This window comes from Eschrichtius robustus, chromosome 12 (assembly GCF_028021215.1).
Source record: "Eschrichtius robustus isolate mEscRob2 chromosome 12, mEscRob2.pri, whole genome shotgun sequence".
NCBI lineage: Eukaryota > Metazoa > Chordata > Mammalia > Artiodactyla > Eschrichtiidae > Eschrichtius > Eschrichtius robustus.
Window position 1 is genome coordinate 84,560,492 of NC_090835.1, and position 25,720 is coordinate 84,586,211.

Here is a 25,720-nt window from a genome sequence, read left to right on the forward strand (position 1 = left end):
ACCCCTCCGGGGGCGGGGATGAGCGCTGCCGAGGGGCGGGCCCAAACTGGTGGGATGCCGGGCGGAAGTGTGTGCGCCGCGGGCCGCCTTGGTTACCGCGTTCTCCGCCCTTCGCTACGTCATCGCTCCGAGCCCGCGATCCGCTGCCCGCTTGGGCGCCGCCCGAGATCGTGGGGCTCCGGTTGCCGCCCCCTCAGGTAAGGCCTTTTCCTCAGCCTTCGTCCCTTTTTTCCGAGCTCCTTCTGTCTTCTTGCCCCTTTGGTTGCTCTGAAAGCGCTGCGCGGGTTCCACTGCCTCCTCTGCTTTTCGGACCCCGCGATTGCCATACTAACCCCAGCGAGGTAGGGGGGGTCTGGTGCCATCGTCTTGGCGACGGAGGAGGTGTTTCTCCCTTCCTGGGCCACGTGGTGCCCCTAGGCGCTGGTATCCGTGATTCTTGAAGAGAGAAGGGAATGCTGGTTGATCCCGACGAGCGGGGGTTTGGACGGCAGCCTGGTTTAAGCAAGGGGTAGGGAGAGGCAGAAGACAGGAGTAGGCAGGCCTGGAGGGGTGGGGCTGGGGTCAGTGTGCACGGCGTGTGAACCCTGGGCGGTGACAGTGGAGAAAGATGTCTTGGGCCCTGCCCCTGAACCAGGAGCCACCATGTTGGTGATACCCCCCGGACTGAGCGAGGAGGAGGAGGCTCTGCAGAAGAAATTCAGCAAACTCAAGAAAAAGGTGAGGGAGTGTGTGCGGGTATGACCCAAACTTTCAAAGACTCTGCACTGAGAACACCTGGGGTGAGTGTGAGGGGATGGGGGGGGTGGGGATTCAGCTAGCTCATACCTGGACACATACCACCTCTCAGTGTAGCTTCAGGAATGGACCTTCTCAAGTGTGTGCTTTCTTTTCTCTCTTTTCTATGCAGTCTGCCATGGAGTTGTCTTCCTTTTCCGTGGCTTTTAGTACCACCTAAGAGCTGGCGATCCCAAGCTTGGTTTTTCCAGTTCCATCTAGTGTTTTACTGATAACTTTCACATATCCAAAATTGAAGCTATCATCTTGTCTGTTCTAAACTTGGTCTTCCAAATAGGGCTGACTACATTTACTTCTCCCACGTGTTTGGAATGAAAATCTTATCTCTGTCGTCTGCTCAATTTGCATAGCCAAACATTTGCCAAGTCGTCTTGATTCTTCCCTTGAAGTAATTTCTTCCGTTTACTTTTTCCTCTGTATTCCCTAGATCAGGTCTTTGCTGATGCTCACCTAGCCTGTCGTAATGGTCTCTCAACAAGTTTCTTTTTTTGGACAGACTTCTTCACTCCTATTAAAATGGTGCATTGAAAACACAAAACACTGTCCTTCTTTTTCTCAAAACCCAGTGGTTTCACGTTGTCTATAAAACAAAGCCTTAATCAGGCATCCCTTTCTATAGAACTATTCCTTGATCCCAAAACATGCATTCCCAAAGCTTTCTTATCTCTGCATCTTTGCCACCCTGTTTTCTTTGTCTAAAATGCCCTTTCCTCTCAGTCTGTGTTATGCAGATTGTATCCAGGACCCAGTTAAATAACCATTTGGCATCAGAAAAATCTTACTTGCTCTCAGCTACAATCTGCACTTATGATCAGTCTTGAAAATTCAACCTAGTCATCTTATTTCTCAGACTGTAAGCTTCTTGAGGGGAGGATCTATGTCTCATAGTTTTGCATATCCCTGTTTCAAAGCAATGGTGTGTTCTTATGAAACATATAGGGGTGGATGGATGAAGTCCCTAAGAAGGCACGGAGGCTTATACTTAAGTGCAGCTTATATCCGGGGGCTCTGGTCTATGATTGAATGCCTTGTTTTCAACTTGAAAAACATGAGACTGTGGAAAGCCTCTGGAGGCCATGGTTTGGATAGATTAGGTATGGCTGGCTTTGTAGATGATCTGGAGGACTATGTGAGAGGCAGGGCAGCCTCAATGTACCACTCCAGGGGCACCATTTGCATTATTTTCTCTCAGAAAGGTGTCCCCGGAGTGATGTGCCCAGGGGCCTTGGGAGAGGACCTGGCCAGGGATTGGCCCTCACCAACTCCTCTCTTCTCACTCTTGTTCTCAGAAGAAGGCATTGCTGGCTCTGAAGAAGCAAAGCAGCAGCAGCACAGCCAGCCAAGGCGGTGTCAAACGCTGTGAGTGACAGGGGAAGCGGGGATAGACTGGAACTGAGCAGCACGGGCTGACCTCTGTCACAGCCTGGCCAACATAATGCCTCTTTCCCTCGCCACTCCAGCACTGTCAGAGCAGCCTGTGGTGGACACAGCCACGGCAACAGAGCAGGCAAAGCAGCTGGTGAAGTCAGGAGCCATCAGTGCCATCAAGGCTGAGACCAAGAACTCAGGCTTCAAACGTTCTCGGACCCTAGAGGGAAAGTTAAAGGTGAGCACAGGCAGAAAGATTGTTCAGGGACTCCTTGACTTCAGAGGGCATCCTTCCAAGTTGGAATGGAGGTAAGTTTAGGGGGAAAGTAACGCCAGTTTAATCATGGGTAAGTTGCCATACCATTCTGAGCTTCAGGTTTCTTATCTGTAAAATGAAGAAACTGGATGACTCCTAGATTCTCCTCCGTTTTACGCATTCTGTGACTCTAATCCATCATGTAGAAGAGCTCCTGGATTGTGTTGCTCTGAGGAGTTGAACAGGCTGAGAATGTCATCAGGTTTAAGACATTTTTAAGTAAACTAACTGCTTTAAGTGTGTATTAAATCTTTTATGTGAAAGGAAATAAAAGAAAAAAAAAGATAGGCCAGGGGAGCCAAGAAGAGGGCGAGGGAAGAGGAACTCCTTCTGCCCCGTGGTTAGGCAGCCTCCTGCTCCCCCACTGAGGTGGGTCTCTACCGTCTTCCCAGGACCCTGAGAAGGGGCCAGTCCCCACTTTCCAACCGTTCCAGAGGAGCATATCTGCCGATGATGATCTGCAGGAGGTAATGGTTTCCAGTTGTCTGTCTCTGAGGGGCTGGGGATTGAGAAAAATGAGAAACCCACATATTTGGGACCACATGCCAGCAACTAGGACTCATCTTAACTGTCCTTGGTTTCCTTTTCAGTCGTCTAGACGTCCACAGAGGAAATCTCTGTATGAGAGGTTAGAGAAAGATAGGACTGGGTCCCATTGGCGGGGGGCGGGGGCGAGGGAATGGCCTGGGTCCTTAGGAGGTTTGGGACTGGAGTGGGAGGAGCTGGGGCTACAGAGGGATTGTTGAGTCTCCCCAGGCTCTGGGAAGACAAGGTAGAGGCCCCCTTTGATCCTCATTGTCTACCTCTCCCCAGCTTTGTGTCTTCCAGTGATCGGCTTCGGGAACTGGGGCCAGATGGAGAAGAGGCAGAGGGCCCAGGGGCTGGTGATGCCCCCCCTCGAAGCTTTGACTGGGGCTACGAAGAACGTGGCGGTGCCCGCTCCTCAGCCTCCCCTCCCCGAAGCCGCAGCCGGGACCGCAGCCGTGAGCGGAACCGGGACAGAGACCGGGAACGGGATCGAGACCGAGACCGGGAGCGGGAGCGGGACAGAGACCGCGATCGAGACCGGGACAGGGACCGGGACCGAGACCGGGACAGGGACCGGGACCGAGAGGGCCCTTTCCGCAGTGAGTGAGCTTGGCTGGTGGGAAGGTGACTTCAGATGAGGTTTAGGTGGGTCCTACTAAACTGGACTCTTAAAGTGGAGGGTGAGCTAGACTATGTCTCGTTACTGATTTCTGTCCTGTAGGGTCGGACTCGTTCCCTGAACGCCGGGCCCCTCGGAAGGGGAACACTCTCTATGTGTATGGGGAAGACATGACACCCACCCTCCTCCGTGGGGCCTTCTCTCCCTTTGGAAACATCATTGACCTCTCCATGGACCCACCCAGAAAGTAAGGATGACAGTGGGGCAGGATGATAGTCCTTGGAGGACCTGGGGTATGAGACCTGAGGGCGGAAGCTAGCCTGTCTCCACAGCCTATAACACTGGGTTTGATTGGGTCCCGAGGAGCCCATAGGCCCTCTACTGACCCTGTGTTTTCTCATCCCAGCTGTGCCTTCGTCACCTATGAAAAGATGGAGTCAGCAGATCAGGCCGTTGCTGAGGTTGGGACTTCCCAGATCTGTTCTTCCCATCCCTCCTGCCATCCTTATATTTTCTTTCTAAAATACTGGGAGCCAGGAGGAAGTCATTTCCTCTTGACAGAGATGGTCTCTCCCTATTTACGCAGGAAACCTTGCATTCTCAAGTCCCTACTTAGTCTGTTCCTAGGATGGCAACTCCTGGAAATTCTCCTTTGGTTTGTCTATAATGTTTCCCCCCATCCTCTGCCCCCTCCCCTCTTCTGCCCCAGCTCAACGGGACCCAAGTGGAGTCCGTACAGCTCAAAGTCAGCATTGCCCGAAAACAGCCCATGCTGGACGCTGCCACTGGCAAGTCTGTCTGGGGCTCCCTGGGTAAGAATGGGATTCTTCCTCTCTCATTCTGTCCCCTACAGCTCACCCCTGTTTGTTCCCCTGCGTGTCCCTGGGTTCTGTAGAGGTGACAGAGGTCTGGATTTGTGTGACAGCTGTGGGGATTGGAAGGAGAATCGTCAGGCCTTCTGTCAGTTAGAAGTAGGAGAAGGAGAGAAAAGTATTGAAAACAATTTCCAAGGCACTGACTGGAACGGGGAAAAAGTGGAAGTGACTGAGGTTGGTGAAAGGTGAGCATCTCATGCGGCCTTATTCATTTTGAGATGCAGTATAGTTGGTTTTATAAAATAAACCTTTGAAATTAGGGATATGGAACTCAGGTGTGAGGTAAGGCATGAAAATGTAGACTAGAGTCATCTGTATCACGGGGTAGCTGCAAAACGATAGTGTTGGCAGGGGAGACTGAATTTCAAGAGAAAATGAACCGGGACTGGGCTTGAGGAACAGTCAGAGGATATGATGGGAAGCTGGGCTGCGTTCCTCATGCCCCACACATCCCCAGCCATCCTGACTTGTTAGGCTGAAGTTGAGGATGCTGCAAAGGAGACAGAAGGAGAGGTCATGGGGCCGGGAGCAGCACCCGAGGGGCCTGGGTCATTGCAGCCAAAGGATACAAGCTTTGAGAAAGAGGAAGTGATCAGCGGAGTCAAGATACAAAGTTCCAAGAGAATGGGGGCTTGTATAGGGGGTTCACTCCAGGCCCAGAGTGGCAGGGATGGAATCCTTGGAGGTGGGGTGAAGAGAGGGACACACCGGGGGTAGGGAGGAAAGAGGAAGGGGAAGGGACGGCTCGAGGGAGAATGCTGAGGGCCAAAGCTACACCCAGAATGAGTTCTGATGGAGTGAATAACCCGTTTTACCTGAAATAGATTTTCGTGTAAAGGAGTGGGCACAAGGGAGTTCAGAGCAAGAGTGGCCCTCTGTACAAGAAGGAACCAAAAAGGACCAGCACGTTAACAAAGGACTATAGAGATTTTCTAATTTTTTAATTTTTGGTGTACTGACTGAAAGTTGTGGGTTAACATTATTTACACGTCTCAACAATAACATATGGGGTTTTTCTAAGAACAAAACACTCATTACGGTATTTGCATGTGCCATGATAACAGTGTACACTCTTTTTTGCTGGGGCCATGGGTTGGTAGCCACTGGCCTAAGGGGGCTAAAGGTATTAATAGAAAGGCCATCCCGGCCACCAGAGGGCAGCATGGAAACTGGGCATCCAAGGGCCAGAGGCTAGAGTTGAGGTGGTCAAACTCTGGGCCTCAGGTCTCAGCAGTGCCCTCCTTCAGACCTTAATGAATACTCTCCTCCCTCCCTAGCTGTCCAGAATAGCCCTAAGGGTTGCCACCGGGACAAGAGGACCCAGATTGTCTACAGTGAGGACGTCTATAAGGAAAACCTTGTGGACGGCTTCTAGGGAGTGGAGCTGGATTCCGTGTGCCTCATCTGCCCCAACGCTGGTCTCAGTAAAACACTGAGGTGGAAGCTCACACATCTCCCTCAGCCTCTGGTTTTTCAGCACTTGGGATTGGGGTTGAGCCTTTAAAAACGGCTGTTAGATTTGATCTCAGTTGTAACAACATGGTCAGTGCACGCTCCCTGCTCCTTTACCCCAAAAGGATCTTGAACACAGGTGTTGTCGTAGTTGTTTTAATTTGCTCTCATGCCCCTTTCCAACAGGAAACCCCTTATAGAAAACCCAGATCCTCATCTTGGAGTTTTTCCTTGAGCCAGGGCAGCACTTGGTAGAGGTTGATGTGAAAGTCTCGGGCGTAAGCAGGTACCTGTTGCTGCCGCTTGCAGACATCCACAACGCCCCAGCTGATCACACCAACCTGGAGAGGGCGAGGGGGTCCCAGGAACCATTTGGTAGAATTCCTTCCTAATCCCAGGGAGCACAGCTACTCCCAGCTGCATCTGAGCTGACCTGGGAGGATTAGACTAGGGGCCCAGCTCAGTCCTTTCCCCTGGCACACAGATCAGACACACAGCCCTAAGTTGGCCAGTTCAAGGAGAAGTCCAAAGGTGAGGCAGGCTCCACCCTCCCCTTTCCAGCCACATGCAGTGAGCTTTCCTGCTTTGGGGGCCATGCTGACCACTTGGCATCTCCCCACAGAGAGGAAAGGGGAAACTCACTTGAATGAAGCGACTCTTCTTGTGAATAATCAGGGGACCACCAGAATCACCTACAGGGAGGGAGAAGCTGTAGGGGAAAAGACTCTTGGGCCTCAGGAACTTAGATCACAACCAAAGAGCCTTCTCTCACCTTTGCAAGTGTTGGGGTCAGCATAGGGAGCCACCCCTCCGGTGCAAAGGAACCTGGGGGTGACTACCTCAGAGACGTCCTTGACTTTGTCATAGCCTGTGGCATGTAGAGCATCCCTCTCACAGCCAGTTTTCTGTAGGTGAGGTGGGGATGCACGCAGGAGAGGAGTGATGAACAAAGCTTGCTTAGGAAGAATTGGGGCGTAAAGGACCTCAGGATCCCACGTTCCTCACCTTTTCCCCATTCTTGATGTAGACCTCCTTCCGAGTCAGTGTCTTCCTATGATCCTTAGACAACTCGGACACAAACAGAGCTTTGATATCCTTTGCCGGGAGCAGCTCTTGCACTGGACAAATGGACAGACTGGGTCATTTCAGCACTCTCCCTTCCCCCATTGTCCTTGTCCTTTGTCACTCAGCAAATGTTCCTCCACCCCTTCCTGTGAGCTAGAGACTGGGCTGGGCATCACCTCCTCTTCCTGCAGCTCCCTCTCATGCGCCCCCTTGTCTCTCAGAACCTCACCCTTATGCTACTCTCCCTGAATATATCTTACTCTGTTGCCGGCACGTGGTTGACTGTGGAAGCCTCAAAGCTTGATTCGATCCCTCAGTGCAGGGGAGACAAATGGGCCTGTTGAGGAGAGACGGGGAAATTCAGGGATGGTGAACCCTGGACCTGCCCCAGTCTTCCAGCCCTACCTCTCCCAGCCTTTTCTCTTTGGGAACCCACATGGCTCACCTGATGGTCTCATCATACTTGAGCTTCTTCTTGAGCTTGATCAGGGCCACATCATAGTCATAAAATTCAGGAATACCTTTTGCTTTTTTCGCATTGAGGTCGTAGTTTGGGTGAAATAGGACTTCTTCTATCTCCCACTCCTGCTTCTTCCCTCCTGAAGTAGGAGAATGGGTACCTCTAGACCACCCACTTCTCTGTAGGCAGTCTGCTGCCTCCATGTCATCCCTAACTCAAGTCTTCCCCATCCCTAACTGGTCCAGCGTGCAAGGGAAGGGGCTGTGTTGAGGTCAGGTGGAGTGTGGGCTCTTGAAGAGTGGGAGGTACTGCCCAGAGGGCATGGCTGAAGCTCAGGATTGATTGGTTGCAGCCTTACCCATGCTGACCTTGATTGAGTGTCTCTCGTCATCCACAGTGAAACAGTGTGCCGCTGTCAGCACAAAGTACTCAGACACCACAGCACCCATACAGCTCTCATGTCCCTTAAAAGGACGCTGGGAAGAGAGCGGCAGAGGGAAAGCTCGGCTTTCACAAACAACACCATCTATGAACACTTTGCCCTTCCCCCGACCTTCGTTTCGCCCCGACCTCCCCTCCCATAAGTCCCCGCCACCAGGACACTGCACTCACAGTGACTGAGATCTTGGCCTGCCATGGTTGCTTGTGATAGTCAGTACCTTTCTTGTGCTCCCAAACCATGCCACAAAGACCCAGAGTCCGGGTTTCATCTGGCAAGAAAGGAGATTGTACTGAAAGCTGGAACACTTCACTTCCAAATGGCAGCAGCCTTTTGGGGAGGGACACCTACATGTCTATGGGGACCAGATGCCCATAGGAGGAAAGGGAAGGCAGGGGCACTTGTTTCCTTACATTGAGGGCAGGGAACCACTGTGGTATCGTGAAAAGAACAGGGGACAAAGATCAGAGACCTGGATGTTTTCAGGCCCAACTCTTGCTAACTTGCCATTCCTTGACCTCTCTTGGCCCCAGTTTCCACATCTGTAAAACGAGGGACTTAAGAAAGATCTCTGCATCATTCAGAAGTCTGTGATTCTAAGATCAGGGAGTGGGCAGTACCAGGAAGCAAGAATAGTGACACGGAGGTAGAGAAGGAGGAATGAGAAAGGACTTCCAGACTGCCAGGGCTTCAGGAGGGGTGGAAGAATGAGTGACCTTGAGGGGTCTGGGGAGAGCTGAGCTTCCTGACCATCTCCTAATACCCTTCTGATATCTTCCTACCAAGCATTTGTATGAAAACATCCTCCAGGTTATCTATGTCCTTGAGTTTGAACACGTGTTGCTCTTTATCCTTCTTGGAAGCCAAAGCATTGATGTTGTCTTGGTCCACCAGAGGCCCAACCCCGAACACATAGATGTCTGAGAGAGAAAAAGGGAGCGTGAGGGTCCAGGCCCTGGGGGGCAGGAGCTAAGAAAGTGGGGTGCTGAGTCCTAGGCAACAAAACTCACCCAGATAATCCTCCCTGGGGTTTTTGCGATTTCTACCAATGTCCAGCAAGTCCCGGATATCGTGAATGACAGAGACTGGATCCCCACCCATGTTGTGCAAGCCTGCAGGAGAGACCAGGACCATGAAGGTGGGAGACAAGGAAGGAAGAGGGTCAAGGAAGATAAACTGGCTGGCAGGAGTGACATATATGGCTGAGTGAGCAGGGTGGGGAGGAGATGGACGTGAGAGACGGTGTAGAGAAGGGTCCCTCCTCATAAAGGTTCACAGGAAGAGCAGCACTCAGGCCCCCAACCATGAGTCCAGTGTTACACGTGGACTTCAGGGCCACACGCTGGTTTGAGAGGGTGGGGAGTCAGAGGCAGGAGAAAGGTCCCTCTGACCATCAGTCATGAGGATGATGACGTGGCGGGTGCGGTTCCAGGCTTCAGGGAGGTTGTGCACTTCCCTGCTCATCATGTTGTATACTTCCAGGAGAGCCTTCTTGGTGTTAGTCCCTGCCTTCAACTTGTGGTCTGTGGAAAGGGAAGAAATCATCACCTCACCTGGACTTCCAAGCCACCCTTGACCCCAGAGGCCTAGCAGCAACTGAGATCCACATCTGTTAGCTTTTTGAGTTAACTGTCACCCCACTGACTTCCCTTTGACAACAAAGTGACCATCTCAGTTCCAAAGGGTTCCCACCAACCCCCATTTTCCAATGACCCTGCCGCCCATCCGTGGATTAAAAAGTAGCCCTCCTTGTCTCACTGCCCTCCCCACAACGCTCCTGAAACTTCGGACCCCTCTGACCCCAGAGTGAACCTCCCACCATTCCCTTCCCTGACTTCTGACCTTCGTAGTTGATTTGGTTGAGCTGCTCTGTGACCCAGTCTGCATCGCTGCTCTTTTGGTTAGACACTCTGATCAAAACTTTGGGGTCTGTGGCATATGTCACTAGACCATATTTTGGCCTCACCCCATAACTTGCCACCTGTGGGTGAGGGGAGCAAGGGGTCATGGCATTGAAAGTAGAATATATGGCTGGGAGAATTCAGCAGCTTTGCTGGGACAGACAGGGAAGGGCTCAAGGACTGACTCATCACCCTGGGGTTCATGGAGGAGTCTGGGTTAAAGATCAAGGAAGCGCTTCAAGTAAAAGGAAAAGAAGACAGAATAGGACCTGGAGATTTTCTGGGACCCTGTGGCTCAGAGGGGCTGGGAGTACCAGGGAGCTAGTCCTGGCAGGGCAGTGAGGTCCATCCAGGGTCCCCACACTCAGGGGGAGGGGTCCCCACCTTCTCAATGAAGTTGCTGAGACAATTCTTGGCCCCTGTGAAGTTGCGGGACCCAATGCTGTCTGATCCATCCAGCACCAGGTAGATGTTCATGGAGCCCGAGGGGTCCAGGATAATCTTCCTCTTCTGTTGTTCCCCTGGGTGCCACCAGAGAGACTCAGGCTCCAGGATGCATGGTTCTCCTGCCCCTTCTCCATCTTCCCCCCACCCCCAATTCCCCGCCCTGCCTCCCCTCTCTGTCTTCAAACCTGGGCTGTGCCCATCCTCAGCATCAACTCCTTCTATGGTCTCTGTCAGAGAAGACAGGAAGGCTTCGGCCACCTCTGCAGGGGTATCGTACATAAAGGAGTCTGGGAGAAGTCAGAAAGCAGGTCAAATGTCTGGGAGGGTCAGGGACACAGTGATGAGAGATGGTGGGTTTCCAGGGTGGGAAGGGCTCAGAAGTTCTTCGGGGAGGTTTAGAAGTGAGGAAGGAGCTGGGTTGCAGTAGGGGGAGAAGGCAGTGCTCTGGTGTGGGGATGTGAGGATGGGAGAGCAGGATCTGACGTGAGGGTACAGATGAAGGGTCACCTTGGCAAGAAGGCTCCGTTCCACTCCAAGAGCCACCTTCCTGACATGTTCGCCGCTGGGAGCCACGTAGAGTGAGCCCCCGGCTGCAGTAGTAGGTGACACTGTCTTCAAGGCGGTACTGGCTGCCCACCTTCCTTGTGCCAATGGGGATGCCCGGGTTCAGGCAGTACCCCGCTGCAGAAGCATGAGACATGGAGGTAAGGGCCAAAGCCTGAGGCCCGAAGGGCAAGGTAGAGCACAAGGGCTATGGTGCCAGTTCCTCAGGCTGAGAGTGGTCAGGAAGAAGGTACTGTCGTGGGAAAAGGGGATGCTTCTCACCTCCGTCATCGCAGATGGCCGTTTCCCCATCCCACCGACCAGTCCCTTGGCAGGTGCGATTGGCAGAGCCCCGGAGATTGTAACCATCATAACAGCGGAAAGAGATCTCGTCACTCAAATTGTAGTAGGGGGCCCGGGGCCAGTACTCCCCGTTCTCAAAGTCCTGTGGTCTGGGACAGCGAATTGCTTTGGGGGAGGAGAACAAGTAGAAGTTACTGAGACGGAAGGGCTGCCCTTTAGGATATCCCTCCTGGTCTCAGGGACCCTGTCACTGAGAAACAGCGCCTTCTCGGTCCTACAGGATCAGCTACTACCCTTGACCCCTGGAGGGTACCTCAACCCATGAGGAATCCTGCCACTCCCCCCTCCCCATTTCTGAGTGTTCCTTGAACTGCCAGGGCTGCCTGACACGGGGTAAACGCTTAGTAAAGGTTAGCTCCCCTTCATTCTCCCTCCATCCCACCTCCAGCCCTTGCTCATCTCCTACCCTTGCTCAGCCCAACTTGTCAGCCTGCCTGGTCTCCACACAAGTCTAATCTTATCCAAGTCTGGACCTTGGCCACCACCTGCTCCGTCCCTCCGCTGGCCCATGCCCATCCTCACTGCCCTCCAACCTTTGCATTCGGCCCTCTTGACAATCTTTTTGTCTTGGGTCTGCAGGGTGCTCCAGGATCCCGTGGATCTGCAGGTACGAATCTGCACAGGGTATGGGTAGAAGCCAGAAGGACACAAGTACTCCAGTGACTGGCCCGCCTTGAGAAGCCGGAAGGAGCCACCTTTGATCTCTACTCCCTCCAGAGAGCAGGGGCTTTGGGGCCCGGCCTCAGGCAGTGGCGTCATGCTCACACCTAAAGAGAAAGGCTGGTGAAGCCCAGCCTCACAAGGCCAAGGACGGATCCTGGGGGCAGCAGGGGTGGGGGGAGGGGGGCTGTGACCTCACTTACCTCCACACAAGAGACCCAGGATCAAGGGAACCAGGCAGAGTTGGGGGCTGCAATTGCTCCCCATGGTGACGGAAGACAGGAGAGAAACTGGGGCTGGTGGCAGGATGGCCTCTCCTGGCTTCTGCTGCGTGTCTGCTTGGATCGATGTCCAAGCTGAAACTCCAGGCCTGAGCCTGGTCACGCTCCCTTCCCCTGCCCCCACAGCCTCCAGCCTTTTACGCAATCTGTGTTCTGGCACCTGCTGTTCGCGCCACGCACCCTACCCACATCACTTCCCGGAATGTCCAAGCGGGAGGGCCCCACTGAGCTGCCAATCAAGGAAACAGAAACTGCAAAACCCCACCTTTTGCTGCCCAAGGTCCAGGACTCTGCCTGTCAACACCTCCTCTCAGCTCCAGTTCCTCCCCAACAAGCCCAGACCTCCCCCTTGGGGACTAGATATAAGGCCCTCACTGGCTCCCCTGTTGACTCTGTTACGGAGCAGAGTCCAGCCATTGTTTGTCCAGCAGGGTCTCTGACCTGCCTTCTTGCCGTTCCTGGAATCATTCTGGCCTCTCTCTCCCCCCAGGCCAGCCCCCAGGCAGAGGCACAGACAGATGTGGAAATCATTGATTTTTATTAATTTCATAACCGGGTAATTCCCTGTGAAAGTGGAAGGAGAGTGAGGTAAGTAAAGCAGAGGGTGGGGTCCTCACTGGCAGGAGAACCAGGGGTGCCCCAGCGTGGATGTGCCGCTGCTTCGGGATCCTGGAAGCAGGGATGCGCTCAGAGCAAGGCGTGCGGATGGGTCATGGAGGCTGAGGGTGGACATTCGGTGGTAGGAGACGGGAGAGATGGCGGGTCCTGGCGGGACAGCAAAGGGCTCAGTGGCCATGATCAGAGGGGCAAAAAGTTCAGGACGCCCTCCAGGTGCTGTCTCAGCCAGGGCTGCAGGTGGAAGAGACTGATGTGGAAATCTCGTGGTGGTGGGACCCTGCCACGGGGCGCGCTTTTGCGGGAGTTCTTGTCAGAGCTGCCACAGGGGTTGTAGAGACCCCAGCTCACCAGGCCCACCTGGAAGAAGGAGAGGTTGGGGTGGGGACGCTGCCCCGGTCCCAGCCCCAAGCCCCAACCTCCTTAGTTCCTTCCAAGGCCTGCCTCGTGCCTCCACAAGGCCAAGATCATGTAACTCCGGTCCTGTGAGCTTCCCCCCTCTCTCCTCACCTGAAAAAACCTGAATCTCCGCTCAAGGAAAACTGCTCCCCCAGATTCTCCTGCCAGAAAGGAGGGACAAGAGACTGTCATCCTGACTCTCATCACTGCATCAGGGCGGTGCACCGGTGTCCTGGCATGCAAGCCGGCCAGAGGGACACAGGTGGCCTTCCCCTCAGGAGTCCAGACTCCAGGGTGGGGACTGGGGGTGAGAAGTGGGTGGGGGGCTCACCCTTGCAGGGATTGTCATCCCCCTGCATCCCACTGCATAGGAACTGGTCTGTCACCACCTCTCTGACATCTGTCAAGTTGGGGAACGTGGTTTTGTCTTGGGAGACGACCTTGACACAGTTTGTCCACTGCAGTAGGGGTGGAATAGGACAGAAGGATGGAGTGAGCAGGCCCAGGGGACACCTGGCAGTGCAGCTCGGCCGGGAGGAGGGGTGACTTGGAGTCAGATGGAGAAAGCAGTCAGAGCTAGGGGATGAAGAGAGACGTTCCGGGAGTTGCCACAGGGGGATCCCATCCCCCCACAGCATACTGGACCCGAGACCCTCACCTCCGACCCTGTCTTGAGGTTAACGTTCAGCTTGTTCCCATTCAAAGCCACGAAATGAGCAGGAATGCTCAATTTGCTCAGAAGTTCACTCTCTACAGTCAAGGAAAAGGATGTTAGTGCTGGTCCCTTTACCCAGCATCCAGACTCCCGACTTGGGAACTGCAGCACAGCCCACGTCATCAACCCCCAAGCCCTGATCCCAGTTCTTCATGCACCCTAAGCCCAGCGCTCACCGTGGTCTCTGCAGGTGCTGCCTGGAAGTCTCCGCAGAGCCAGATTGGCCCCCACCGTGCAGGGAAGGCAGATAGGCCTGAGGAGAAGGACAAGGGTCACAGAGGCCCATCCTTGGTGTCCCCTCCTCCAGCGCTCCCCAGAGCACTCTCATCCAGAGGGCACCCTCCCATCCCAGACTCCGGCACCTGGCGTGGGTGGACATCTTCACTTTCTGGGCCAGCTTTAGCAGAGCTATGTCATCGCCATAGAACTCCGGGATTCCCTGATTCTTCTTGGCAAAGACATTGAACCCCGAGGAGATCACCGCCTTCTCAATTTGGAATTCTTTGCCCCACTGGGAGTTGGGATCCCCTGGAAACAATGTGGCAGATTAGGCTGGACCAGGGCTGCTGAAGGGGCCAGAGGCTAGGGACAAGAGGTGGGAGCTCTGCCCACGGGGTCGGGAAGCGGGTGCAGGCCCTTCCTTACCCACGCTGACCCTCCACAGGGAGTGGTCCTCGGCGTTGCGGAAGCAGTGAGCGGCTGTCAGGACCCACTGGTCCGAGATGAGGGCCCCTCGGCAGGTCTCCTGGCTCTTGGGCTGCAGGGGAACAGGTGATCTTCAGGCACTGCTGTGTCTCTGGCTCATGGCCGCTGTCACCTCTGGGATCCAAGCCCCATCCCTCCTTCCTGGTACCTTAATAGTGACATGCCAGGGTGTCCTCTCCTGGGCAGAGGCATTGGCAGACATGTTCCCTACCCCACAGATGGTGTCCGTGAGCTGGGAGACATCTGTGGGTGTGAGGAGCAGATGGTGAAGGAGGCTGGGGAGGGACACTGTGAGCGGTGCCCTTGGCCGGCTCCACACTGGCCACAGCGCTCTGGAGGGGGCGAAGCACACTCACCCAGCATGTGCTCAAAGACCTGGCTCAGAGCCTTCACGTCCTTCAGAATGAAGGCGTGCCTCTCGCCATCCTTCTTGGACCCCAGCTCGTTCAGTTCTCTCCAGTCCACATCCAGGTTGCCCACGCCGATGGCATAGATGTCTGATGGAGAGGAAATCACCAGAATCTTGTGGCTGAGGGGCTACTCCGTGACAGAAGACTAATTTTGAACTCGCTGCATCCTACAAAGCCCTACGTGAGCGGGATCCCCCTCCCTCCCCCCACTACCTACCTCATTCCCTACCACTCCTCCCCCTTCACTCTCTTCCAGCCACATGGCCTCCTTGAAGTTCCTCAAATTGACAGGCACACTCCCACCTCAGGGCCTTTGCATGAACTGTGTCTCTGCCTGGTTCACTCCTCCTCCCAGACTTCTACATGCCTCACTTTCTTACCTTTTTAAGTTTTGACTCAAATGTCACCATCTCAGGGAGGCCTTCCCTGCCCTCCTTGTGTAAAACTGCAATGCCCCAGACACTTCGATTCCTTCCCTGCTTCATTTTATACCTTAGCACGTGTCACTATCTACCGTGCCATATGGTTTCCTCATTTATTTTGTTTGATGCCTAGTGTGGATAGAATTGTGTCTCCCCAAAAGTTTTGTTCAAGTCCTAACCCCCAGGACCTGTGAATATGCCCTTGTTTGGATATAGTGTCTTTGTGGATATAATCAGTTAAAATGAGGTCACACTGGATGGAGGCGGGGGTGGGGAGGGGTGGATAATCTGATGCCTTTATAACAATAGAGGAATCTGGACACAAACACAGAGAGAGAGAAAACCGTGTGACAACACAGAGATACACTCAGGAAAGAAGGTGATGTGAAGACAGAGGCAAAGATTGAGTGATCCGGGACTTCCCTGGTGGTGCTGTGGTTAAGAATCCGCCTACCGATGCAAGGGACATGGGTTCGAGCCCTGGTCTGGGAAGATCCCACATGCTGCGGAGCAACTAAGCCTGTGTGCCACAACTACTGAGCCCGCGCACCTAGAGCCCGTGCTCCACAACAAGAGAAGCCACCGCAATGAGAAGCCCGCGCACCGCAACGAAGAGGAGCCCCCGCTCGCCGCAACTAGAGAAAGCCCGCGCGCAGCAATGAAGACCCAGTGCAGCCAAAAATAAATAAAATAAATAAATTTATTAAAAAAAAAGGAAAGATTGAGTGATCCTACAACAAGCCAAGGAGTGCCTGGGGCCACCAGAAGCTGGACATGGTAAGGAAGGAGTCTTCCCTAGAGCCTCCAGAGGGAGCATAGCCCGGCTGATACCTTGATTTTGGACTTCTGGCCTCCCGAACATGAGAGAATAAATATCTGTTGTTTCAAGCCACCCAAATTTGTATAATTTGTTGCCACAGCCCTAGGAAACTAATACATTGCCCCCTTCCAGAAAGACATCCCCATGTAACAGGCATTTTCCTCTGTTTTGTTTACAGCTGTATTCTTAGAGTGATGCCTGGCCCAGGAGAGGCTCTCAGTGAGTACTTTCAAATGACTAAATGAATAAAAAGAACTCATGATGTAGCATGGAGGCAAAACTTCAGATCTGGTCTTCCTCTGCAAAATGTCGGCCCTAGGAGAGGGCCCTGGAGCCATCTCTTCCCGCAGGAGAACCTGGGCCCACACAGCCATCCACACCAGCCTCTGAGCCAGCATGGGTGCCAGTCAGAACTGCCCTGGGGTGGACCACAGAGTCTGGTCTTCTCCCACCCTTTGTACCCCTCATGGGCCTTTTTTGCAGTTATGATGGGAACTGGACAGTTATCACGCCCCACGTGTTTTCTCTATTTCCCTGCAGTTCCTGCCTCTTTTTCATGAGGTGTGTTCAAGCATTTAACTCTGGCCCAGTGACGTTAAGGAGTTAGGGAGTGGAGTTTGTGTTTTGCCTTCCTTAGGCCAGGGTTTTCAAGAGGAATGCACTTACCTCCAAGGGGCAGGTGAAGTGGGTGGCATGAACAGAAATGAGAGGACCCAGGGGTAAAGTAAAACTTGGGGCCTCAAAACCAACTGCCCTCCCTTATCTGGAGCATTTCTCTTTGAAGTTCTTTTCCGGTCAAAGGTCAGTGCCATTTTTGTTTAGTCTGAATTAGAGGAACTGTTCTTTCAGAGACTGCAACTGCCAGAGGCTTAGTTATCTGCACTGCTAAGGGAAGAAAGGCCAGGAACAGTCCCTATAAGGAATCCAGACCTTTTCTTCCTGGAGAGGTTTGTGGAACATAAGATGGTGAATGAAAACGACGATGACGATGGTGGTGGCCGCTACTGCACACTGTGTTTGTCTGTGCCAGGCAATGTTTGAGCATTTGCCCTTATCGGCCAGTGAGGTAGGTCCTTGTACTATATCCTTACAAGTAAGGAAACAACCCATGGCCACAGCCAATCAAAGATGAACCCAAGTTTGAAACCACGGGCAGTTTGACTACTCTTCAGTGTGACACTCGGCTGCCTTCATACAGAACAATACAGACTGGGGTCGCAATAGAAATACAGCCAAGATGCTAGAACCCCTGGCTGTGGGCCCTGGGCCCCCTGCAGGGCAGCACAGATGGGGCTGGGACGGAGGCTCACCCAGATAGTCTTTCCTCTTCTGGTTGATGTTCAAGACCTCCTTGATATTGTCAACAGCCACCTTGGGAGAGCCGCCCATGTTGGACTTTCCTAGAACAAGGAAGGAAAAGAATTGTCCATCTGGGTGATGTATCACGATTTCCCCCAGCCCTGGAGGAGAAGGGAAGCATTCATCCTGGGAACCTCAACACCTACACTCCCTACTCGAGTTTCAAGATACATTATTTACTGAAGTTCTTTGGCACTGGGCTGGGGGCATCCTACACTTTATCTCATTTGATTCTCATGAAGCCCCAGTAAGTGTGGGTCTACTCATTTTATAGACAAGAAATCTGATTTCTAGAGGAGCCATGTAATTTGGACAAAATCAAGAGATAAATGGCAGAGCCCAGATCCACTAGCCAGTCTGCCCTGCCATCGGTGGACCTCTACATCACTGGTCCAGAGCCACGCCTCCCCATCCAGCTCCCTCTATGTGACCTCCCAGGTAATAACAATAACTAACACTTATAATCATAAAGCACTTTTACACAAAGTACTTAAATTGCTCTTCATAAAAACTGTGTAAGGGGACTTCCCTGGCAGACCAGTGGTTACGACTCCGTGCTTCCACTGCAGGGGGCGAGGGTTCAATCCCTGGTCAGGGAACTAAGATCCCACATGCCGTGCGGTGCGGCCAAAAAAATTTAAAAAAATAAACAACAACAAAACTGTGTACGGAAAGGAGGGCAGCTTCCATTATCAATAATTGCTGTGGTTGTCATTACCATCATCATCGACACTGTTTCTACTTTATAAATAAGAAACCAAGGCCCGAAGTGGCAGGGAGAGAACCAGAATGCAGGTCTCTGACCCCACATTGCTGCTCCTTCTACTATGCCAGACTCACTCACAGAGACGACGATACCCACCATCTGTCAGAAGGATGATGGCATGTCGGATTTCCTGCCAGGCCGCCGTGTTCATACTGAGCCGTTGCATTTGGTTATTCATCATGATATAGACACAATTTAGGGCCTCGTAGATGTTGGTCCCGGTTCCATTTTCATGGTCTGGAATATGTGAAGGCGAAAAACTCTCTTAGAAACTTCCCACCTACCACCTGGGAGAAGGAAATCACTCTATTTTCCCCAAACACTGGAAATGCATCTATCAATAGATTTGATAAACACAGACTTTTGATATCCGGTTAGAGATTTGGCATCATTGCCCGTTCAGACTTAATTTCCCTTTAGAAATGCTCATTGCATAACCCCACTAAAGGCCATCCTAAAATCCCAAGATTCAAAGATGGGGTTTCCAAAGAAAGTGGGTTGTTTCAGCCATCTGCTACCTACCACCCAGGTAGTTTCCTAATGACATGAGGAGACTATGGAAACCAGACCATGTGGTTCTGGCTTCAGGGAGGAGCCAAAGACCTGCATGATGCATTTGGACATGTAGCACGTGCGAGTAAGCCCGGAGTTGGTAGGAGCTGGGACTCCCCGACCATGAACCTGACTTGGAAGCCACCCCACCTAAGGAACCTTAGTCCCAGAGCCCTGGGACTTGAGTGCCACCAAGAAGCCTCACTCTCTCTCAAACTTGTCCAGTATCTCTGCAGGCACAGAGAGCTCATCCCCTGCCCCCACTTCCAGCACCTTCATTTGATGACATCATACCTTTATAGTGGGTGTTTTCCAGACTGTGGGCCACTTCAGTCACATCCCTGGATTTGTCGTCCAGGACAGACATGATAACTTTGGGCTTTGATGCGAAAGTGATGATGGCGACACTAACCTTGATCTCAAAGCTGAAGATCTGTGAAGGGCAAGTGAGAGGTAGTATGAAAGGCTCCCAAACCAAAGGGGAGTTGGTAAGGGAGCCAGCAAAAGGCCCTGGAGGAGGCAGAGAGCCTGGACAGAGTCTGACAGATGCAAGGCCCTTGGAGAGTCCCTTCCTGGGAAACGGTTGCTTGAAGAAGCCAGGAAGGTGACACTTGTTGGTCCTCTCCTCTCTTTGACTGGCTCACTCTTCATTTAATCCTCACCTCAATGCTGTGAAGGGTCGTGATGGTCCCTATTATATAGATGAGGAAGCTGAGGCTTGTTACCTTGCCCCAGATCACACCACTGGTAAGAGGTGGAGGTAGAATTCAAACGTATCGGCCCTTGTCTGTCGAGTTTTGCAGCCTCACGGCTTAGTGAGTTACTTAACTTTACATCTTAAGAGAGACACTAAGGAGCACAAAAGCTGCCTTCTTTCAAATGTAGCTGGGAGGGAAAACATATATGTACACAAACTATTGTGAAAAGCATAACTACCAAGCAAAGTCCTGGCAAGGAATCTGAACCAAGTGTTTCCAAACTCTTCTGTTCATGCACCTCGTCAGTCGAAACATTCTGAGCACGTACCTCAATATAGGTATATGTATTTATAAAGTATACTCATACTTATAAAGTGTATCACTATTTAAATATATTGTACACATTTTAAAACATATAGAAAATATTGAAATTTTAAAAGGAAATTATTAAATATTAAGGTCTTAATTTAAATTACAATCATTCACCATGGATACCAGTATTTTCCTGCCACACGCCAGAGGATTATTTTGGGTACCCCTCTGTGAAGACCACTGTTCTAGATGATGAATTCCTGGAAAGTGGGGTCTCAGCCTTGTTCATCTTTGGGGTCCCCCCACACCCAGAACAGTGCCTGACATAGAGTAGCTACCCCAACAGTGTTCGTGGAATGAAAAATAGGATCCTCTAAATTAAATCCGTGATTCCTGCATGGCATGTGTGTAATCTGGGAAGACTTCTTGGAGGAGGTGGGCTGTGATTGGTATTCTGAGGAGGGGAAGGAGACAGAGACCGTGAGTGCAGGAAGGCTGCTGGTATGTGCGAGCTCCTATTTCCTGACCCTGTCCACCAGGTGGGAGGCGCTCTTCTTGAAGATTTCAAAGTCCTCTTCCTCCACACTCTGAGATGCGTCCAGGAGCACGTAGAGGTTCAGGTGACCGGAGCGCTGGATTTGTATTTTGCGGCCCACGTTTTCTGGAAGAAATGTGGAAGGGGAAGATTCAGACCCCACCTCCTACCCACTCTCTTGCCAAGGCAATCAGGCCCCTCTACCTCCCCTCCAGTCATCTCAGCCCCGCTGAGCCCACCGGAGGCTCCTGGCCCCTCGGAAGCTTGCCCCTCCCCTGCTCCTGCCCAGCACCCTGCCACCCCCACTTCAAGCACTCACCCTTCTTCTTCTGGGTGGGATTGGTAGTTCCAAGTAGGTGGGACAAGGAGGTGCCCAGGGCAGGGGCCACATCCTCGGGAAAGTCGTAAGAGTAGGGCTCTGTGGGGAGAGCCACTGGGGTCAGCTGGGGCCAGGGGTGGGGGCCCAGGAGTCTCAGGAGGGTCAGAGCAGCTACTCACGGCGGCAGATGGGCTCCGTCCCACTCCAGACCCCATCATCCTGGCACTCTCGCTCCGCAGACCCCGTCAGCACCAGATTCGAGGAGCAGCGGTAGCTGACCTTGTCCCCAAGGCCGAAGCGAGACCCCGTCCGCACTGCACCCACGGCAATGCCCGGGTTGGGGCAGTGGCTGGCTGTGAGGAACAAAGGAAGATGGAGGTGAGCAGGGACCCGCCTCCTCAGCCTCTGGGTGCTGCTCACACACCCTCTCCCACCAGGCTCTTCCTCCTCTACAGACCCTCAGAGCCTCTGCGGGTCCCTTGGCCTCTCCCTTGGGAGACACCACAGCTGTGCTTCCCAGGTGTGTGGATAGAAAACCTGAAGTAGGGAAAAAGATTTAGAACTCAGTGGCCCAGTTGCCAGCTAAAGCATACCAATCCCAACCCAGGGACTCTGCCTGTATCCGTCCCAGAGCCTCAGGGAAGATGCTGGCTTCCTCAGGGAAGGAGCCCTACCCCTCCACAGAGAATATCTGCAAACAATGAGACATCACTACACACCCGCCAGAACAGCTAAAACTGAAAAGATGGGTAATTCCAAGTGTCAGAGACGATGTGGGACAACCAGAACTGTTACGTTGCTGGAGTGTCAATCAGGAAGCTGTTTGCAGCCTCTTCTGAAAGAAAACATATGCCAGCGTGTGACCCAGTAATTCCACTCCTAGATAATATGCTCAAGAGAAATAAGTGCCTAGTGCACCCAATCACACATAAGGATGTTCATAGAGTTTTACTTATAATAACCAAAAACTGGAAATAACCCAAATGCCCATCAACAGGAGAATGCATAGATAAAGTGTAATATGTCATGGAACTACAAAGCAATAAAAAATAACAAACTGCTGATACACAGGAAAACATGGATACATCTCACAGGCAGAATGCTGAATAAAGGAAGACAGATGCAAAAGAGCACATTTTGTATGATTCCACTTCTACGAGGTGTAAGAATAAGCTAAAAGAATCTGTGGAGACAGAAGTCCGAAGAGTGGTTACCTTGTGGGAGGGGACAGGAAGGAACCTCCTGAGATAATGGACCCTCGGTCTTGGGTGGTGATTACGTGGGTGGATACACATAAAAGGATACTTGAGGGTATAAAAGTTCATCAAGCTGAATACTTAAGATTTGTACGCTTTAGGTAGTTTAAACTTCAATTTTCAAATGAATTATATTTATGTTTGAATAAATGGCTATTGTCAAAGAATCAAGGACGTAAATAGGGAGCCAGCAGCTGGGCACCAGGTGAGGGTATGGTCCTGCCATCTCGTGGACTCTGAATCTTCTGTATTATGTATTTAGAGCTGTGATCCAGGAAGCTTCCAAAGCCCACAGGCAAATGTGGCTCCAGGGAATCCCAGGAACCCCACTTCTGTCAAGCAGAGCCCCCCCATCTTTCACAGGGGCAGTAATGACCATGACAAAAGTATATGTGGCACTTAGCACATTCCAGGGGCTGTTCCAGATGCAACTCACTTGATCCACACGGCAACCCCATCAGTCAGTACTCTTACCATCCCCATTTTACAGATGTGAAGACTGAGGCACAGAGAGGTTAAATAACCTGCCCAAAGGCTGTCAAAATCAGAGCCGCGCTTGGAACCCAAACTTGCTCCCGAGGCAAGGCACCTAAGCGCAACACTTGATTCCCTTCATCATATCTTTCCTACAATAGCCCAGGGCGTCCAAATACCAATCTAGCTTTGAGGCATTTGGAAAAGCTGGACTGAGTGTTTGGAGCCTTTATGTTGGATCTGAAGCTTAGCACCAACTTCCTTGAGCCAGGATCCCCACAGGCCAGAGATGTGTGATTATAGACCTCAACTGACCAAAATCTAGGAATATGATTTTGGCACCAGAAACACCAGGCCCCTGTCCCCACAGAGGCTCCCTGCACACATATCTGGCTCCAGGCCTCCTAGGAGACCCCTGCCCCCATGCAGCCATCTGTCAGGGCACTCACCGCCGTTGTCACACACAGCTGTCTCCCCATCCCACATGCCATTGGGGCGACAGTGCCGCACGGGCGAGCCCCGCAGTGTGAAGCCATCCTCACACTCGAAGCTCAGGTTGCCGCCCACAGGGTGGGACCCCAGCCGTGGGGTGTATATGCCGTTCTCAAAGGTAACAGGGGCCGGACAGCGAACAGCTGGAGGGAGAGAAGGGCATGAGAATATAAGGATGGAGGGATAACACCTGGGCTGGACACCAACTGGGTGAAGTTCAGCTTGGATGCATGGGAAGAGCCAGCTGGTTGTCAAAATATTAGGTTGATGCCTGTGAAATTGCTACTTTTGGCAGTTGGTTGAATATTGGCAGTTTCACACAGTTGAACCTAATAGATTGAGAAACAGCCACTTCTCTCAGCCCCCTGAGGGCCATGTCCACCCCAGCCCCTCCCCTGGGGTCCTCAGACGTCCCATGAGTGGATAACTAGAGGGGTGACTCCTGGTACAACAGGGGATGCCAGGACCATTCAGCATCCATCCAGAATGGTCAGTACTGTGCAGTTAATTGTTCAGTATTCTAAAAATCATCCCTGGGCTTCCCTGGTGGCACAGTGGCTGAGAATCCGCCTGCCAATGCAGGGGACACGGGTTCAAGCCCTGGTCCGGGAAGATCCCACATACCACAGAGCAACTAAGCCCATGCGTCACAACTACTGAGCCTGCGCTCTGGAGCCCGCGAGCCACAACTACTGAAGCCCGTGTGCCTATAGCCTGTGCTCTGCCACAAGAGAAGCCACTGCAACGAGAAGCCCGTGCACCACAAAGAAGAGTAGCCCCCGCTCGCTGCAACTAGAGAAAAGCCCGCGTGCAGCAACTAAGACCCAATGCAGCCAAAAATAAATAAATAAATTTATTAAAAAAAAAAAAGAAGAATTCGCCTGCCAATGCAGGGGACACGTGTTCCATCCCTGGTCTGGGAAGATCCCACATGCTGCAGAGCAACTAAGCCCGTGCACCACAACTACTGAGCCTGTGCTCTAAAGCCTGTGAGCTACAACTACTGAGCCCGCGTGCCACAACTACTGAAGCCCGTGAGCCTAGAGCCCGTGCTCCGCAACAAGCCACCGCAGTTAGAAGCCCGCGCACCACAGCGAAGAGCAGCCCCCGCTCGCCGCGACTAGAGAAAGCCCGCGTGCAGCAACTAAGACCCAACTCAGTCAAAAATAAATAAATAAATAAATTTATTTTAAAAAAATCATCCCTGGCTTTGGTACCCCACAACCTACATCAGAGCCTGCCTCCGATGCCTTGCTATTGGGCAGGTGACCTTTTCCCACTATTTTGAAAAGCCCTGTGGAAAAGAAGCTTTGCCACCCCATCTAGTCATATTAAGCCCCACCCTGAGCAGACTAAATAGAAGTCCTGGGGTGGCCGCTGGCGGGGAGCCTCACGTTTGCAGACCGCCTTTGTCCGCTGGGTGGATCTCGGGAAATGCCACAGTCCGTTGCTCTTGCATAGGCTTGTCGCCACCGGGTATGGGTAACGGCCCAGGGGGCAGGAGTAGGTGAGGATACTCCCAGGGGCCCAGCCGTTGCTGAGGGTGAAAGTGCCCCCGGAGATATTCACGTTCTGAGGGCAGGAGGGAGTGGTCGTAGCCAAGCCTGTGGGCATGGGGACACGACACAGAAATGGAGAAAAGAAGGAAGGCATGGATAAGAAAAGGAAAGCAGAAGAGACTGTCCATTTCACACATGGAAACTCAATCTGGGTAGCACTGGCCTTGCCCCACAGGACCCCTGCATCCCCCCTCCCCTGCTCCTACCTGGGTACAGGGGCAGCAGGCAAAGGACGGCCATCAGTGGGTCCATGGTGTCTGCCTTAGGGGCACGGAGAGGCAGAGAGCCGGGAGAGGGAAAAGGTCATCTGACTTCCCGAAAACCAGAGCTGGCTCAGCAGCTGCTTTGCCTGCTGCCAGAGAAAGAAAACTAGGGAGTGGCAGAAGGTAGGGGGGATGTTCTCTCATTAGGAGAAAAAATAATCAGGGACTGGGGACTGAGCTGAGGGGGTGAAACTTTCGGTCTGTCGCCCTAATCCTGACACATCCATAGAGTCAGTTGATCTGCACCACAGGCTCTGCACACTGCTCCCCACTTCCACCGCCTCACAGACACAAGTGCACGCATGCTCTTACATGAACAGCCTAAAGCACACAAACCCACAAACCAACTGAGATATTGCAAAACGTTTTATTTAAGTAAAGTTTCAGTTTTCTTTTGGGTTTTCCCAAGTGGATTTTACTTCCTCTAAGTCTAGAGTAGTACTGTCTTCTTGAACATAAACCCCCAAGGGATTAAACTAGAAATTCTTAGAAATTCTTGATACTTAGGAGGATTCACTATCTTTTTCTTCCCTGCAGTCCTTCCGCAGAGAGAATCTAGGGAGAAAAATGAAATCAATATTTAGTTTTAGAGACTGGAAAAATATTGAGAATGTTTTTACGGGAAGTCCAGTAGATAAAATCCCCAACTTATAAAATAAATAAATCTGGGGTTGGTTATTCAAAGGAATGAAAGTATTTTTGGATTTGGGATGTGCCTTTAAATTACAACTTGCCTTTTGTATGAAATGCAGAAAGCAAAGAAACTCTAAGCTAGTGTGTTAGCCTCCCCATCCCACAGAAGTCTCTTTAATATTTGTCAAACAATGTGGGGTGTAAGTAAATAAGATCAATCAAAGATGAAGATGAAACGTCTCTGAAGTGATCAGTTAAGTTTATGAAAACTCTTTTGATTTACAAATAACTTCTCAGAAACGCA

At 52.1% G+C, this 25,720-nt stretch overlaps 3 protein-coding genes across 4 annotated transcripts; 1 reads left to right on the plus strand and 2 right to left on the minus strand.

Annotated features, from left to right (window-relative positions):
- Window positions 1–93: 93 nt before the first annotated feature.
- On the plus strand, window positions 94–6,091 carry NELFE (negative elongation factor complex member E). Of its 2 annotated transcripts, XM_068558569.1 has the most exons (11): window positions 94–197; window positions 635–717; window positions 2,085–2,154; window positions 2,256–2,401; window positions 2,872–2,946; window positions 3,070–3,107; window positions 3,293–3,606; window positions 3,729–3,873; window positions 4,033–4,087; window positions 4,336–4,438; window positions 5,779–6,091. In XM_068558569.1, exons 2-11 carry the CDS (start codon window positions 643–645, stop codon window positions 5,874–5,876), a joined length of 1,119 nt encoding a protein of 372 aa, XP_068414670.1. In that variant the 5' UTR covers window positions 94–197; window positions 635–642; the 3' UTR covers window positions 5,877–6,091. The 2 variants fall into 2 exon arrangements, with proteins under 2 accessions (XP_068414670.1, XP_068414669.1); XM_068558568.1 differs by lacking the exon at window positions 4,033–4,087.
- Window positions 6,092–6,093: 2 nt separating this feature from the next.
- Window positions 6,094–12,247, minus strand: CFB (complement factor B). Its single transcript, XM_068558559.1, has 18 exons — window positions 12,035–12,247; window positions 11,705–11,938; window positions 11,091–11,276; window positions 10,773–10,946; window positions 10,451–10,552; window positions 10,203–10,339; window positions 9,760–9,898; window positions 9,309–9,440; window positions 8,928–9,029; window positions 8,700–8,837; window positions 8,091–8,188; window positions 7,837–7,954; window positions 7,464–7,617; window positions 7,279–7,355; window positions 6,959–7,071; window positions 6,726–6,858; window positions 6,596–6,645; window positions 6,094–6,294 (listed from the first exon to the last, which is right to left on the minus strand). Exons 1-18 carry the CDS (start codon window positions 12,096–12,098, stop codon window positions 6,148–6,150), a joined length of 2,298 nt encoding a protein of 765 aa, XP_068414660.1. The 5' UTR covers window positions 12,099–12,247; the 3' UTR covers window positions 6,094–6,147.
- A 366-nt stretch (window positions 12,248–12,613) lies between these two features.
- On the minus strand, window positions 12,614–24,786 carry C2 (complement C2). The gene is made up of 18 exons (XM_068558561.1): window positions 24,727–24,786; window positions 24,356–24,565; window positions 22,919–23,104; window positions 20,919–21,092; window positions 20,740–20,838; window positions 20,413–20,546; window positions 19,170–19,308; window positions 18,420–18,560; window positions 17,509–17,598; window positions 14,903–15,043; window positions 14,695–14,789; window positions 14,487–14,598; window positions 14,204–14,369; window positions 14,018–14,094; window positions 13,785–13,876; window positions 13,458–13,584; window positions 13,238–13,287; window positions 12,614–13,087 (listed from the first exon to the last, which is right to left on the minus strand). The coding sequence occupies exons 1-18, from the start codon at window positions 24,770–24,772 to the stop codon at window positions 12,911–12,913; spliced, it is 2,256 nt and encodes a 751-aa protein (XP_068414662.1). The 5' UTR covers window positions 24,773–24,786; the 3' UTR covers window positions 12,614–12,910.
- Between the last annotated feature and the right edge of the window lie 934 nt (window positions 24,787–25,720).